This window comes from Emys orbicularis, chromosome 9 (assembly GCF_028017835.1).
Source record: "Emys orbicularis isolate rEmyOrb1 chromosome 9, rEmyOrb1.hap1, whole genome shotgun sequence".
NCBI classification, from domain to species: domain Eukaryota; kingdom Metazoa; phylum Chordata; order Testudines; family Emydidae; genus Emys; species Emys orbicularis.
In genome coordinates, this window is record NC_088691.1 from 102,301,510 (window position 1) to 102,317,127 (window position 15,618).

Genomic DNA, 15,618 nt, shown 5'->3' on the forward strand with positions numbered 1-15,618 from the left:
TCTCCTACCCAAAGGTTTTAACTTCACCAAGGCCCATTGGGCAGCATTTAATTCTGTTGTCAGGCCACTAAACTTTGATCACTGTATGGTTGTTCGATTTGAGGGGAACTAACTGGCATGGTGTGTTCTTTTGCATGTGCAGAAAGGAGCATTGGAAACTGCTGGGCAATTTGAAGACCACCGTCGAGGGATTAGTGTCCAGCAACAACCCGAACGTCTGGTCTAAGTATGGCGGCTTGGAGCGGCTGTGCAGGGATATGCACAGCATCCTCTATCACGGGCTCATCCACGATAAGGTAGGGTTTGGCACGTGGGGCAATCTGGCGTTTATCGCCATGTTGCTGTTTTAACAGGTGGCGCTTTGGTTACCGAGAGAATCCTTTGGTGCATGACTTCTGGAAACCACGAGCGAGATGATCTGTAGTGAGCCTTATTTGCATTGAAGCAGCAGGCTGATGGTTTTATTAGCATCAAGTTTGCTGGGGCTAAAGCTCTAATGGGGGGATTGTTTTCTGCAGCAGGACGGGAAGTCAGGACTCCTGGGTTTTTATCCCCAGCTCTGCCACTGATTTGCTGTTTGACCTTGGGCAAGTAATTTCCTCTCTTTGTGCCTCAGATTTCCCGTGATGATCCTGCCCTACTCAGAAGGGGATAGGGAGGGTTAATATTTGTACAATGCAGTGAAATCCTCGCATGTGGGTAAATTGTCAGTATGAACATAGGCAGCCATCAACCCAGGGAATGGTCTTGCCTCAGGCTTCATCACACTAGGGAAAACTCCTGCAGCTATTGGATTTGAGTGCCAGTCTGCTTGCCTGTCACTTCACCTCTCCTATCATTTCGTGCCACATTTTGCTAAGCATTGGTGATCTCTGCTGTGAGAAGCTGCCTGGCCCCACCCACCCATTTGTTTCTGCCTGTTGGATCCCCCAGCAATGACCATGCTGAATTTGTAATGAGGCAGTCTGCTAACATGGAGCTGAAATGTGGGGTCTCGGGCAGGGTTGCAGCTTCTTAGCCTGGTCTGGGAGGAGAAGCCCTATTCCTTAACGTTTTTGATTATGAGATAATAAATCAGTCTGACTCCTGCATCCATGCTTCACACAAACATGATTTCTCTTGTTTTGCACTCACTGCTTCCTGGCTGCTGTTGCTTATATCAGTGGTCCTGGGGGACTGTGAGCAGGCTTCAGGGGATTCTCCAAGCAGGGCCAGCACAAAGCCAAAGCCCCACTGCATGGTGCTGAAGCCTGGGGCCCTGAGCCCTGCCAATGAGGCCGAAGCCTGAGCAACTTAGCTTCCTGGGGGGCCCTATGGCATGGGGCCCCAAGCAATTGCCCTGCTTGTTACCCCCTAACGCCAGCCCTGGCTTTTATATGGAGAAAACCAGTAGTTTTGGCACAGGTGGGCCATGGAGTTTTTATAGCCTGTTGGAGTGGGCCTCAGAAAGAAAAAGATTGAGAACCCCTGGCTTTTATGGATCCATTCCCTTTAGCACTGCTGCCCTAAAGCCAGCCTCTTCTCTCCCTCCTTGCCCCTACCCCAAAAAAAGATTCTTTGCATTCAGACAGAGCCCTGAGACTGTCTCCCCCTCTGCTTACCATTTCCACCCTCCGGTAGTTTCTACTTGAAAATTTGCCCCCTATTGGCACAGGTGCAAATGAACTTGGGTGGATTATCAGCAAGCCTAGAAATAACCTACTGGCTCTTGGTTTGTGCTAGATGCACAGTACTTGTTTTAAGTAAACACACTTCAGATAGATCATGTTATTCATGGATTACCCAGTTGGAATAACTGAACGCTTTCAATGCATAGGAGGTTGTTCATGCCCAAGGGTCTGTGAGCAGTTTAGATGTTAGATCTACTTAGCATGAGCAAGTGCCCCCCCCCCTTTTTTTTTTTGCTGCTTTTATTATTTGCCAAGAAGGTTCTTTTCCCATTTGTTTTTTGTTATTAGAAGTATCAGGTCTTGACTTTCCAGCTGGAGAGCTCCTTGGAGAACTAGTGGGATTGTGACATCACAAGAGACTGAATGGATAGTAGCTGGGGAGGGGGTGTTGAATCTGACTCTCTAACACATTGTTTTCTATTCACACTTGTTTCATTCAGACTCCTGACACACAAGGGGAGAAGAGCTTTCTAGGAATGATTCACCAGTGACCCCACATACTGGCTTCCAACTGAAAAGAAATTATATCTACACACATGCACACTTGAGAACTAGGGTGGGAGTTTTCCCAGCCCTGAGGGATATATATTTTTATTGTATATAAAATAAAAATTCTGTCTCCAGGGCTGAAAACTCTCACCCTAATACTCTAGTTCTCCCCCCCCCCCCCAAAGAATAAAACCCCAGGGAAGAAAACAATTGATGTTTTTGATATTTCTAAGATAAAATAGGCACAGGGAAAATGTTATTGTTGGGGAAGGGTGGAAATGGTAAGCAGAGGGGGAGACTGTCTCAGGGCTCTGTCTGAGGCCACTTTGGTACCTTATAAAGCAGTAGCACATGGCATGACCAAAAAAATATTCCCTTTGTAGTTGATCTTTAACAAGAAGCATAACTAATAAAATGGGATAGCCTCTCTGAAGAAAACTGAGACAGACCTCAACTGAGAGCAAATGAAATACGCCATCCTAGCAGCGTGCTGCATTCAATTTCAAGCCTGCTTCCTAGCTGCTTAGCAGTGCAGGAGAGGCCGTTGGTGACTTGCAGTGTTAGAAGACACAAAATCTCTGCTGCTTTGTTTGCCAGGATGTTTTTGTGTTGGCCTCTGTCCCTCCCTGAAGTTAGACTCCTTTTGCACTGCTGTCTGATCAGAAAGTTCTTCCCAGTTTGTGCTGCTGTTAAGAAAGAGAATACTGATAACAGTGACTTATGCAATGTTGAACTCAGCAAAAATTTCAAGAGAACAAGTGAAGAGAGGCAAGCGTGCAACTTAACCCGGCAAACGGCATTCAAATGTCCCCGTTCCCAGATCTGCTTTACCTTCAAAGCTGCTGGAATCTGGGGAACATTTCCCACTGCCTCTGAGCAACCAAGCCCTCTAGCTCTGCTAGGTTGGGACTTTACGAGAGTGTTGTACTCACGAGCCTGTGGGGAGTGATTCTGATTCAGTCGCACAATTGTGGTCCCAGGGCTGGCGTGGGGGAGTCAAGTTCCACTTGAGTCCAGAGGAGTCAACATTCTCATTTCCCTCCTTCCTGTCACGAAAGCTCGCCATTTAAATTAACCAGGGCCGTGTTGCAAGGGGATGGGACGCTGTCCCTTTAAGACACAGGTCTCAGCCTTAACGGTAGCCCCTCCCCTGGGTTGCGCAGTAGAGCACAGAAGCATGAAGCAGGTGGTGATGGTGGTCATGAAGTAACCAGGCAGAGGTAAGGGGGAGAAAGGTCTGATTTTACGCGTGAATCTCTCTGCCCCATGCACTCTGACACCCTGAAGCTGAGAGGTATCTGGGGCTGGAGTGGAGAGAAGGATTTATTTGGCACATTCCCCACACTGCCTCACCTTCCTCATGCTGCAGCCTCGAGCCCGCGCTGCTTTCCCAATGGGCAGAACGGTGATCCGCTCCCCATTGCTTGGGTGCGGTGTCACCTGGGTGCTGCATGGGGCCAACAAGGTCGTTACTGCGATGAGCCCGCTTGGCCGGGCAAAACTTCCTGTCTCCCGCTTTGCCGGACTCTGCACGGCTCTGCCCTCCCAGCTTGGATTGCGCCTTGTTTCGCTTTCACTGTTCTAAGGGTCAAATATGCCCAGGCGCCCAGCTGAACCTGCAAATAGGTGGGATCTGTGCAGGATCTTGCGTTGACCTCTTCACTGCCAGTCCTCTCCTCCAACTGCTTTCCTCCTGCAAGCTTCTGCCCCTTGAAAATCGGTGCACAGCTGGGCTGTTCCTTTTCTGTCTGGCAGGGCAGGAGGTGCGTCCGGCAGGGCGTTTGGCACCTGGGTTTTGAGCAGCAGTGCAGGCTCTAATTGCCAGCCTCCTCCTTTTGTTGGGCCCCATGGCAGTGAATTAATGATTAACCCTCTCCCCTTCACACCAGACCGCCATGCAATTGCTATGCTTTGGCTTTTTTCCTGTCCATATTCTTCCTCCCTCTTTACGGCCTCTTGCTCTTTCGCTTTCTCTTTTCCCTTTTTTTTTTTCTTCTTCTCGTTTTGTTGCTCCCGGTGCCTGTTTGCAAAAAGGCTTCTGGCTGCTGAGTGCCAGGGGACATCCACTGATGGTTCTTCAGGGGCCCCGTTGGGCTGTGTTGCAAGATGAGACACAGAGAGTACCAGTGCGCTGCTCCTGCAGCCTGAGAATTGCTCCTATGGCCGGCTGTGTGAGGAATGGTTAGCTGCAAGAGCAGGCAGAGGAGGTGTAGTTCAGTAAGCTGCTCACCACTTCCCCCCCAGAGCAGCATGTTTGCAGTGGGGCCGAGAGCTGGCTCTAGGGTCATGCAGATCCCGGGCCCCACTGCTCATCTCCTGCCCTGTGTCTCCCAGAGCAGATTATTGCACCCCAGGGGTGGGAAATGCTAAATTACTCCGCAGTTGTTCAGTGGAATGTGCTGGCACTGGGTGTCCTACTGGCATGGTTGACTCATTCACATCCTGCATGTGTTAGGAAAGGGTTAATGAGTTTATGCTCTCCACGTACCTGTGAGGCAGGGCAGTGCGTTATCCCCATGTTACAGATGGGGAACGGAGGCACAGAGAGACTTGCAAGGTCACGCAAGGAAGTCTGTGACAGAGTCGGGAATTGAATCCAGGTCTCCTAATGCCCTAACCACTGGGCCACCCTTCTTCTCTCTCACCCATATCAACGCCTGCGAATGACTCATTGTGCTGTCAGCTGAGCGGTGCGGCGACCTCACGAGAGGCTGCCGAAGGTCGCATTAACTGCGCGGGTCGCTCAGCACCTGTCAGCGTTGTGGTGGGGTTTATCAGGCGGAGTCTAACTGTGTGTTTTCCGGGCAGGTGTACTGCAGGCAGAAGGATTACTGGCAGTTTGTGAAAGACATCCGCCGGCTGAGCCCGCATTCTGCTCATCACGTGGAGAAAGTGAGTTCTGGCGGGGTTGGGATTGGAGGACGGAGCTGGCTTGGAGATCTCAAGGCTGCTGCTTTCCCTGGCCAGCAAAGCATGACTAGGGTGCACAGTTTGGTTCTCGCAATTAACTGAGTGACTGAAGCATTAGGCTGCAGCTTGCCTGCTATGGAGCAGCTGAGACACCCTGGCAGGGGAGTTCACAGAATATCAGGGTTGGAAGGGACCTCAGGAGGTCATCTAGTCCAACCCCCTGCTCAAAGCAGGATCAACCCCAACTAAATCATCCCAGCCAGGGCTTTGTCAAGCCTGACCTTAAAAATCTCCAAGGAAGGAGATTCCACCGCCTCCCTAGGTAACCCATTCCAGTGCTTCACCACCCTCCTAGTGAAAAAGTTTTTCCTAATATCCAACCTAGACCTCCCCCACTGCAACTTGAGACCATTGCTCCTTGTTCTGTCATCTGCCACCATTGAGAACAGCCGAGCTCCATCCTCTTTGGAACCCCCTTTCAGGTAGTTGAAAGCAGCTATCAAATCCCCCCTCATTCTTCTCTTCTGCAGACTAAACAATCCCAGTTCCCTCAGTCTCTCCTCATAAGTCATGTGCTCCAGCCCCCTAATCATTTTTGTTGCCCTCCGCTGGACTCTTTCCAATTTTTCCACATCCTTATTGTAGTGTGGGGCCCAAAACTGGACACAGTACTCCAGATGAGGCCTCACCAATGTCGAATAGAGGGGAATGATCACGTCCCTCGATCTGCTGGCAATGCCCCTACTTATACAGCCCCAAATGCCGTTTGCTTCCTTGGAGTGATCCTCTTGTCTTGCTTTGACAGATTGAGGGAGGAGACAATTTGTTATAATCCCTCTATCATGTTTAATTTGTGAGTGAATTCAGTGCCCCTTAAACTAAGGGGGATGATCAGAAGTATGCAGCCTCGTATTCTGTACAAGCTGCATCCCAGAAGGCTTGGCAGAGTTCGATCCAAGACCATGGATGACACGTGGTCTATGAGAAACAGGTTTTTGGTCTCTCATTCCTCAGGGTCGTTTGCAGCTCCTTCACTAATTGCCCCCGCTTTGTCCTAAACTCTTTATACAAAACCTAAAACAGTGTCACGTGCTTTGAGGTCACAAATATGGCAGGGCTAATCTGCATAGCTCTTGATAGACAAAAGACCGTGTCCTTTCTCCAAAGAGCATGCGGTCTCAGCTGGGACCAAACGTGCTGAGAGATGGGGATAAGCACTGGGGGGAGGGGCTACAGCAATCGGACCATACCACTGTTCAGATCAGGGACGCTTCATCATTTCTGATGATGCTGTTGCTAAGTGGCAAGACTAGGCCTTGGAACAGGTCAAGAACGGGGCGTAAACTCTGGCCAGTCAAGTGTAAAAGTATAATGAGGCTGGCCAAAAAAAGAATTTGAAGAGCAACTAGCCAGAGACCCAAAAACTAACAGCAAAATTTTGTAAGTATATCAGAAGCGGGAAGCCTGCTAAACAATCAGTGAGGCCACAGGAGAGTAGAGATGCTAACGGTGGACTCAAGGAAGACAAGGCCATTGCAAAGAAACTAAGCGAATTATTTGCATCAGTCTTCACTGCAGAGGGTGTGAGGGAGGTTCCCACACCCGAGCCATTCTTTTTAGGTAACAGATCTGAGGAACTGTCAATAGAGGAAGTTTTGGAACAAATAGTAAGTCACCAGGACCAGATGGTATCACCCAAGAGTTCTGAAGGAACTCAGATATGAAATTGCAGAACTACTAACTGTGGTATGTAACCCATCATTTAAATCAGCTTTTGTACCAGATGACTGGAGTATAGCTAATGTGGCGCCAATTTTTAAAAAAGGCTCCAGAGGTGATCCCGGCTATTACAGCCGAACTTCAGCACCAGGGAAATTGGTTGAAACTAAGAACAGAATAATCAGAAATGTAGATGAACATGATTTGTTGGGGGAAGTGTCAACACGGGTTTTGTAAAGTTAAATTATGTCTCACCAATCTAGTAGAATTCTTTGTGGGGGTCAACAAACATATGGGCATGGATGATTCAATGGGTGTAGTGTACTTAGACTTTCAGAAAGCCTTTGACAATCTTTTTAGCAAAGTAAGCAGTCATGGGAGAAGAGAGAAGGATCTCTCATGGATCAGTAACTGGTAAAAGATTGGAAACGAAGGGTAGGAATAAATGGTCAGTTTTCAGAATGGAGAGGGGTAAATAGTGGTGTCCCCCAGGGGTCAGTACTGGGACCAGTCCTATTCAACATATTCATCAATGAGCTGGAAAAAGGGGTAAACAGTGAGGTGGCAAAATTTGCAGATGATACAAAATTACTCAAGTTAATTACATTCAAAGCAGACTGCAAAGAGTGAAAGGGATCTCACAAAACAGGGTGACTGGGCAACAAAATGGCAGATGAAATTCAGTTTGAAAAATGCAAAGTAATGCACATTGGAAAACATAATCGCAACTATACATATATACAATGGTGGGGTCTAAATTAGTTTTTACCACTCAACAAAGGGATCTTGGAGTTCTCTGAAACATCCACTCCCAGTCGCTATTCAAGCCCAAATTAATGGTATCTAGTTTGAATGTTCAAAAACCAGTAGGAGAACACTTCAACCTCTCTGGTCACTCAGTAACAGACTTAAAGGTGGCAATTTTGCAACAGAAAAGCTTCAAAAACAGACTCCAGCGAGAAACTGCTGAACTTGAATTAATATGCAAACTAGATACCATTAAATTGGGATTGAACAGAGACTGGGAGTGGCTGGGTCATTACACAAATTGAATCTATTTCCCCATGTTAAGTATCTTCACACCTTCTTGTCAACTGTCTGAAATGGGCCATCTTGATTATCACAACAAAAGGGTTTTTTTCTCCTGCTGATAATAGCTCATCTTAATTAATTAGCCTCTTTGAGTTGGTATGGCAACTTCCATCTTTTCATAAAAAGCAACAGAGGGTCCTGTGGCACCTTTAAGACTAACAGAAGTATTGGGAGCATAAGCTTTCGTGGGTAAGAACCTCACTTCTTCAGATGCAAGACATCCATCTTTTCATGTTCTCTGTATGTATATATGTCTTCTTGCTATATTTTCCATTCTATGCATCTGATGAATTGGGCTGTAGTCCACGAAAGCTTATGCTCAAATAAATTTGTTAGTCTCTAAGGTGCCACAAGTACTCCTGTTCTTTTCACTAGTCTCTCTCTGACTTGACTTGTGTGTGGTGTCTATTTCCAGTTCATCAGCCTGCACGAGAATGGCCAGCCAAGCGCAGATGGTGTAGGTGATCAAGCCATAGCAGCGCTGTGGCTACAGCACAGTCTGCAGTTCCACTGCCTCTCTGCACAGCTGAAGCCGCTGCTTGAGAACAGACAGTACATCAGGAAATTCTACTCAGGTAAACAGCACCGTGGAGACAATCTCCTTCCCCCGTGAGAATATCTAGGCATGCCCTTCTCTCCAGCCATGTGAGAGCTTTGGTAGCACATAGAATGCTGGGATGGGGGAGGGGAGGAAATTCTGTAGCCCAGAGAATGCCAGGGTCTGGGGGATTCCATAAAATGTAATGTGGGCAGGGTGGGGGTGGGGAATTAGGATTCCTTATAGCACTGCTAGGGATCAGTCCAATGGTCCTTGCAGTCTAGGAGCCTGTTTCTGGCAATGTCCAATGCCAGGTACGGCCTCTAAGCAGGTGGGGGCAGCAGAGATACAAGGTCTGGTTTTGTTCCTGAGACACCCTGTGTCTGTCTAGGTTGAAATTAGAGCTGGCTGGGAAGTATTTGATGGAAAGCTTTTGTGTTGGAAAATACCGATTCATCAGAACCAAAACTCTTCACGGGAAAGGGTCAGTTTCGGTGAATTGCCCATTTTGAGCATTGTTTGCAAAAGAGTGTCAGAATTGTCAGGTAGCCGTGTTAGTCTGTATCACCAAAAACAACCAGGAGTCCTTGTGGCACCTTAGAGACTAACACATTTATTTGGGCATAAGCTTTCGTGAGCTAGAACCCATTTTGACATTTTTCTAAACAAAAAATTTCATTTTTTGGCTCAAAATGACTTGTTTAGAATTTTGTTATGGGGGGGTGTGTCTGTGGGAGAGAAGTAAAATAAAGGGAGAAAGTGGAACGTTTTGACCTGATCCAATTTTTTTTTTTCAGATTTTTGGTTTGCAAAAATTGGAGACTTTGACTTTTCCTCCCAATTCGAGAGGGGAAAATGGTTTTAAATGATAAATTCTGGCAGGACAGGAAAACTGTTTCCCACCAGCTCTAATTCAAACAAAGGAACCAAAAGGCTTTGGGATAACAGCAGCATCAAACATGAATATCCCAGCTCAGGATTGGCCACTGGGTCTGGAGTGCTGCCTTGTCCAGGGACTCTGACCCTGAGCCCTGGGTACCAGCTTAGGGCCTGTTCCAATGTCCACTGAAGTCACTGGCACCTTTCTAATGGATATCAGTGGGCTTTGTGTCTGCCACTGGCCCTTTTTCCATGGATTTCAGCTGGCTTTGTATCCAGCTTACCCAATTTCCCAGGTACTCTCTGAGAACCTGATTGGCCCGGCAATACCCAGCCCTGGTTACTTCTTGTACAGCCATGTGAGAAAACCCCTTGCCTGTTGCCTAGGACAGCTGTTGCCATGGGGCGGTCGTGTCTTTCTTCCTGATCCCATATGATCATGCCCAGATGATTGTCATCTTATCCTAGCTAGCATGGCAGCAGAGAGGCTGTTCTGCAATTGTTGTGTCTGGTGCAAAGGAGCTGGCCAAGGCTCTGGCTCAGGGAGGGACCGGGAGGTTGTCTCCAGTGTCACGTAATAAATAATTGCACAGTCCCCTTTGCATCACACCACAAATCCCTGTCTGCCGAGGGCAGCAGTGGGGTACCATGGATCTCACCAGCGTGACCAACCTTCAGCTGCTTGCTTCCAGACGCTGCCTTCCTGCTCAGTGATGCCCACGTGACAGCCATGTTACAGTGCCTGGAGGCTGTGGAGCAGAACAACCCCAGACTTCTGGCTCAGATTGACACGTCCATGGTGAGAAGGGCCCCTGCTTTGTCTCCATCTCTCCCTGCTGAGCAGTGATTCCCTCGCACAGTGTCTCATGCAGAGAGCACGCAGCCTCTTGGAGAAGGTTTTTACTCCTTGGGTGGGTTCCTCGCAGAAGGGGCTAGAAGAGAGATGGGAAACAGCTGATTAGGAGCTGGCTTCTCTGCCAGTGATGCCTGTGCAGTGGGCATGGGGGTACCTTTGTTTAATCAAGTTGGACATTCAGGGCTCACACTGGGTCACGTCCTGTTTTGATTGGCTTCCAAGATCCACATTTTAGTGGGGGGTGGTAGGAACCAGTCATTCCTCTGAAAATATCCTCGAAGTTCTAGGTGTGTGGGTTTCCTAGGAATTACAGGTGGAATGTGATGTGTGTTACCCATTCAAATCTTGGCATAGTAACAGGAACCAGGACTGCCGCTGGGAGGACACGGCTGTACTGGTGTATACAGCCTGTTGGGGAGAGGGTGGGCTCAGGGCCCAGGAGAGCTGGGTTTTATTTGTGCTTCTGCTGCCACTGACTTCCTTTATGGCCTTGTTCTGGTCACTTCACCCCTTTGCTAGTTTCCCTGTCTGTACAGCAGGGTGAACAGTGCCTCCCCCTCCCACCCCACCTCGTTCTCTGCAAAGAGCTTTGAGGTCTCCAGATGAGAAGCCCTGGTGACTGTTTATTAAATTGTGGCTGTGTCCTCTCCACTGGATGGCGCAGCAGGATTGATGGCTGTGTGTGCGTCAGGTCCCTCCGCTGGCCCTGGATCATCACACTGAGAGCCTGGTAGTTTCCACATGGGAGCCTGCTGCTTAACTGAGAACAATGGGCTGGTTCCCTTTTTTACTATGGCTTTTTCACCCTCTAGTAGAGAGCTGGCAGCATCCCACCTGACACCAGAGCTGCAGCTGTCCTCCCCGGTTAGTAACAGGCACTCACGCTGGGCACTGCTCGTTGATTCCTCTTTGACTCAACAGTTGCTGCTTTCAGGGCTCTGTGTCCGCTTCCCTTTGTTGCTTAACACTGGAGCGCTGGTTTATTAACAGTGCTGCATCTGTTCAGTTTCTCAGAAGGAGTGAGGCCCCATTGCCTGTGACGAAGAGTCAAAGCCTGACGGCCCTCCCTGGTTCTGTATGTATCCCTCCTATGGACTATACACAGCACAGGTACTTCGGATCCTTCTCCAGTCTGCACCAACCAGCCTCCACCAGCATGTCAGGTAACAGGAGTGGGGGTTGTGTGTTCTGGCTGCACGTGAGATGCTCAGAATGTGACCCGCTCTCTTTCATACAGGGTCTGTTTGCAGAGTGCGTAGTGCAGGGTAGCTCTTTTCTCAAAAGTCAGGCCCTGCAGTCCTGCAACAACATGCGCGTGTCGCTCAGGCTTCCTGAGCCACCCAACTGCAAGCTCCTGTAGCCTTTATTGGTTATGGGATTGACTAATATTGATAACCCCTTTTCAACTCTAGTGTTAGACAAAAGTCGGAGCTCCAGGGCTCCTCCAGTATTTAAAACATTAGGGCTAACACCACCAGGTGGGCTAGCATCATTGTTGGAGATCTGAGGCGCATGGAGGAAACAAGCATCTCATTTAATCAGATCAGATAGAACACCCCAATTAACATAACTCTGCATAGATTGCAATGGTCAGAGAAAACCACGGCCAGCCCCAACGTTCCCAATAACACCCGCATCTCCCGCTGGAAGCCTGAAGAATGGTGGAGTGGCCGGCTCCTATGGAGGGTCAGGAAACTGATCTCCAGCCATCTGCCAGCTTGTATTGAGAAGAAGTTATGCATATGCCCACCAAAGCTCATTAATATGCATGAGAGTTAAACCCCCTTATGTCCATCTTTGGGACTGTCACCCTGTAATATCAGGGGACTTGTCACGTGATAGGCTACTTCAGTGGCTCTCAAACTTTTTACTGGTGACCCCTTTCACATAGCAAGTCTCTGAGTGCGACCCCCCCACTTATAAATTAAAAACACTTTTTTATATATTTAACGCCATTATAAATGCTGGAGGCAAAGCGGGGCTTGGGGTGGAGGTTGATAGCTCGCGACCCCCCATGTAAGAACCTCGTGACCCCCGAGGGGTCCCGACCCCCAGTTTGAAAACCCCTGGGCTACTTAGATAGATCCTCTTTCAACTTTTTAACATTTATGTCCCCTTATCACTGTAGTAACATGCAGTTATCTTAAGGAAATCTCTAACAGTTCACCCTGGCTACCAATGGTCATTTTGTGGTGTCTACTGATCTCTTCTAGATATGATTATCCAAACTCAGCAGTTATTATTCAAAACCTCAGCATACAAACATAGACACAAGCTCAGCAGATTTATTATTAACTTACTTATGCTAATGTATCTTTATAACATGGCTAACTTATCCTAAAGCCTAATTTGGCTAAGCTAAATATCTGACAGGCCTAAGTCCATAGGTTTCTTACATTTCAGCTTTAAATCTTAAGCTGTGTTTTTTTTGTTTGTTTTGTTTTTTTTTAACCTGTTACCTATCAGGTATTAGTCTCTTATATTTTAGTATTTTAATAGATTAATTTATTAATTACAAGTTATGCTACTGTGGCCATGCAGGGCCCTGCCCGCCCGAGCAATTGCCGATAACACGCCAGGACTTCCCAAACTACCGCACAATAAAAGTAGGTTTTGTGCCTGGCCTTCCTGCACCACCCGACAACAGCAAACCAGTGTTCCTGTGTGTCCCAGCCTTCCTGAGCAACCCTGCAATAACACCCCAGTGCGGTGGATGGAAATTAAGCTTCACTGAGGACATGGGCCTTGGTTTTCAGCTTCCAACACATGCCTGGGAGACCAAGGGGAGTGATGGGGAGGAAGGGATTTTTAATAAAAACAGCGATTCCTTGACTGTGTCCTCGTGCGCTGGGTTTGTTGGTGTGTTGAACCATGTGCTTGTTGCCCTCGTCTGCGCTGTTGTGCACTTGTGTGTGACCTCTCCCTCCTGCCTCTGTCCAGACAGGAGACCAGCAAGCTACTCCGTGTGCAGCAGCACGAGCCAGCCTCTGGAAAATGCCCTGTACAATGTACCCCTCTTGCTGCCTGAGGACAGATCCCCTCTGGGCCAACCTGGCCTCCCGCGGCTCAGTGTTACCTCCCCCAGAGACTCCTTCTCTTCAGTCAGCGAGATGAGCACCAGCACCGTGACCAGCCAGAGCGAGGACCTCTGGGCGGGTAGCCAGGATGACACCCAGAGCGACGCCAATGACGGGCCGGAGTATCTGGCCATTGGGAACCTGGGGCAGCGGGGCCGGGCCTGTAGCAGCCAGAGCAGCGCCAGCAGTAGCACCACCAACAGCAACGAGAGCAGCAGTTCCAACCTGTTCTCATCCAGCAGCTCCCAGAAGCCGGAGTCCATCTCCTCCTTGGAGGACCAGGGTGCGAGCGGCGGCAGCAGGGGGATGAGCCTCTTGCGCAGGTCCAGCTTTTCGGAGGGGCAGGCATCAACCCCCCATGGGATCCTCAAGAGAAGCCATGCACGCTCGCACTCCGATACCAACGTGGCCTCTGGGAAAACTCCCGGTAATGGCGGGGCGGCGTTCGGGGAGGGATTCGGTGGGTGGGACGTTGATCTCGGGGCGAGAGTTCAGTGGGCATCACCATCACTGTTGTACATCGTTAGGGGGTGATATGAGCACTGGGCAAGGAGGAAGGGAACGAGCTAATTAAAGGCCTTGCAATGTTCTCTTCCAGTGGGGCCTGGGGACCTGAAGTTAGCTGCTGGCCTGGCCTTGGGCAATGCCTGGAATAGGCAAGGAGTTATTGCACATGCAGCTAGCTGGGGCAGTCCGGCCTTTGCCTTTTTGCTTATCCATTGCACAGCGAGCGCTCTGCATTCCCAGAGATGGAGAGGGAAGCCTCCGACCTCCCCCAGCAGAGCTCTGGGACCCAGCCCTGAACACCCAGCAGCCCCTGCCTTGGTGTCTAGCCTCACTTCCCTTGGTCAGCTGGCGGAAGGTGTTGGCTTACCCCTCTCTCCCTGCCTCGCTAAGGGCTTAGGAACTGGCAGCGCTGCTATGGTGCTAGCCTCGCCGCCCCCAGAGGGACTCCCTGAACCGTCTCTCCAGGGTCTCATCTGAACTGCAGATATGACCCTGGCTGGGACCGGGTCCCAGAATGCAGGGACAGTCCTGTGTTGTAACTGTAGAACCCTCGTCTGGTTCGATTGGTAGAATAGACTGGGTGTGTGCGTTCCCTTAATAGCTCCCCATTGTGGGGGTGAGTACTGGGCCTTTTGGGGCCTCTTCGGGTGGGTACTGGGGAGCCAGGCTGGTTCCCAAGGGGATGCCCCTTCAGGGCTCAGGTACTGCCTTCAGGTAGGAAATGGGGCTCCTGTCTCGGTGAGTAACCAGTCTCTCTCTGTTTTCTCTTCCTTCCGTAATGCTCTCCTCTTCCTCCTCGCTGTCTGCCTAGGAGGCCTCAGGGATATCACCATTATAATAGAAGATCCAGTGGCAGGTTTGGGAGCCAGTAGATACCCCCTCATCAGTGATCATTGCATTGAGTTCAGGATTTCCATTATCACATTGGTGTCAACTTAGAAAGGCCGCTCTTTCCCCGAGTCGCCGATGGCGCTTTGAGGGAGCCCCAGGTTTATGCATGTGACCTAAATGAGGATCCCTGCTTGGTTTGGGGCCATAACATGCTGGACCAGGAATTGCTCCTGGCTTCCCTGCATGGCACTATGTGGCATTTTCCGATAAGTCCCTGGATTGGCTCCCATCCTCTCCCCTTTGCTTTGGAAACCAGGCTAGCTTGTACCCCTTGTGCGGGGCTAAGGGATAGGGAGGGATGGCCCATACTTCTGAATAGTCAGCAATTCTCCCCCTTTGCCCGGTGGGAGGATATCGGATTAGCAGAGCTGGGAGCAGCATTTCCTGGGCACGTGGTGCTCTCAGTACCAAGCCCTCTGCCCACAGCTGTGGTGTAGTGCTCAGATCAGACTCCTGGGTTCTCGTCTGGGCTCGGATTTGCTGTATGAACCAGGGAAAGTTGTTTTACGACCCGACTTACACAGAGTTGCAGGTGCTCAGTATCTCAGCAAACCAGGCCATTCACCTGTACGCTTCGGGTCGCCTTCCCCTCTATAAAATGGGGCTAATTCCTTCTGGGACATAGGAAGGCTTGAACTGTTAATGTTTACGAAGCCCGATGAGTTCCTTGGCTGGAAATACTGAGGATATTATCCGCAGAGGTGTCCCAGGTGGGCGTACTGGCAGATGCACCCAGCCGTGCCAGCTGTTCGTACAGAATCTCCGCAAGATTCTGTCCCCTCCCAACCTTGCTTGCTGCAGCACTTGCTCTCCATGGAGCTGGCAGGTTACGATGCCTGGCTTCTGTGGGCTCTCAGAAAACCTGCCTCAGCGTGCTGTGTAGTGGTGGTGCGGCTGCTGCTGCTCGGGGAACTGGCAGCTCCCCTAGGGTTTGGAGATCAGTTCTATGCACTGGGCCAGGCAGTGGCCCTGAGGCTGTTTCTGTGCCAG

The 15,618-nt window shown here is 49.6% G+C and overlaps 1 protein-coding gene across 1 annotated transcript in view; it reads left to right on the forward strand.

The window, feature by feature from the left end:
* The first annotated feature begins 242 nt into the window (after positions 1-242).
* Positions 243-15,618, forward strand: part of RUBCN (rubicon autophagy regulator) — a 39,142-nt gene continuing 23,766 nt past the window's right edge. The window contains exons 1-7 of the mRNA XM_065411066.1: positions 243-296; positions 4,968-5,051; positions 8,296-8,455; positions 9,990-10,096; positions 11,160-11,316; positions 13,094-13,657; positions 14,549-14,593. Coding sequence (XP_065267138.1) covers positions 258-296; positions 4,968-5,051; positions 8,296-8,455; positions 9,990-10,096; positions 11,160-11,316; positions 13,094-13,657; positions 14,549-14,593 — 1,156 coding nt within the window. The 5' untranslated portion in view covers positions 243-257. The remainder of the gene's footprint in view (positions 297-4,967; positions 5,052-8,295; positions 8,456-9,989; positions 10,097-11,159; positions 11,317-13,093; positions 13,658-14,548; positions 14,594-15,618) is intronic.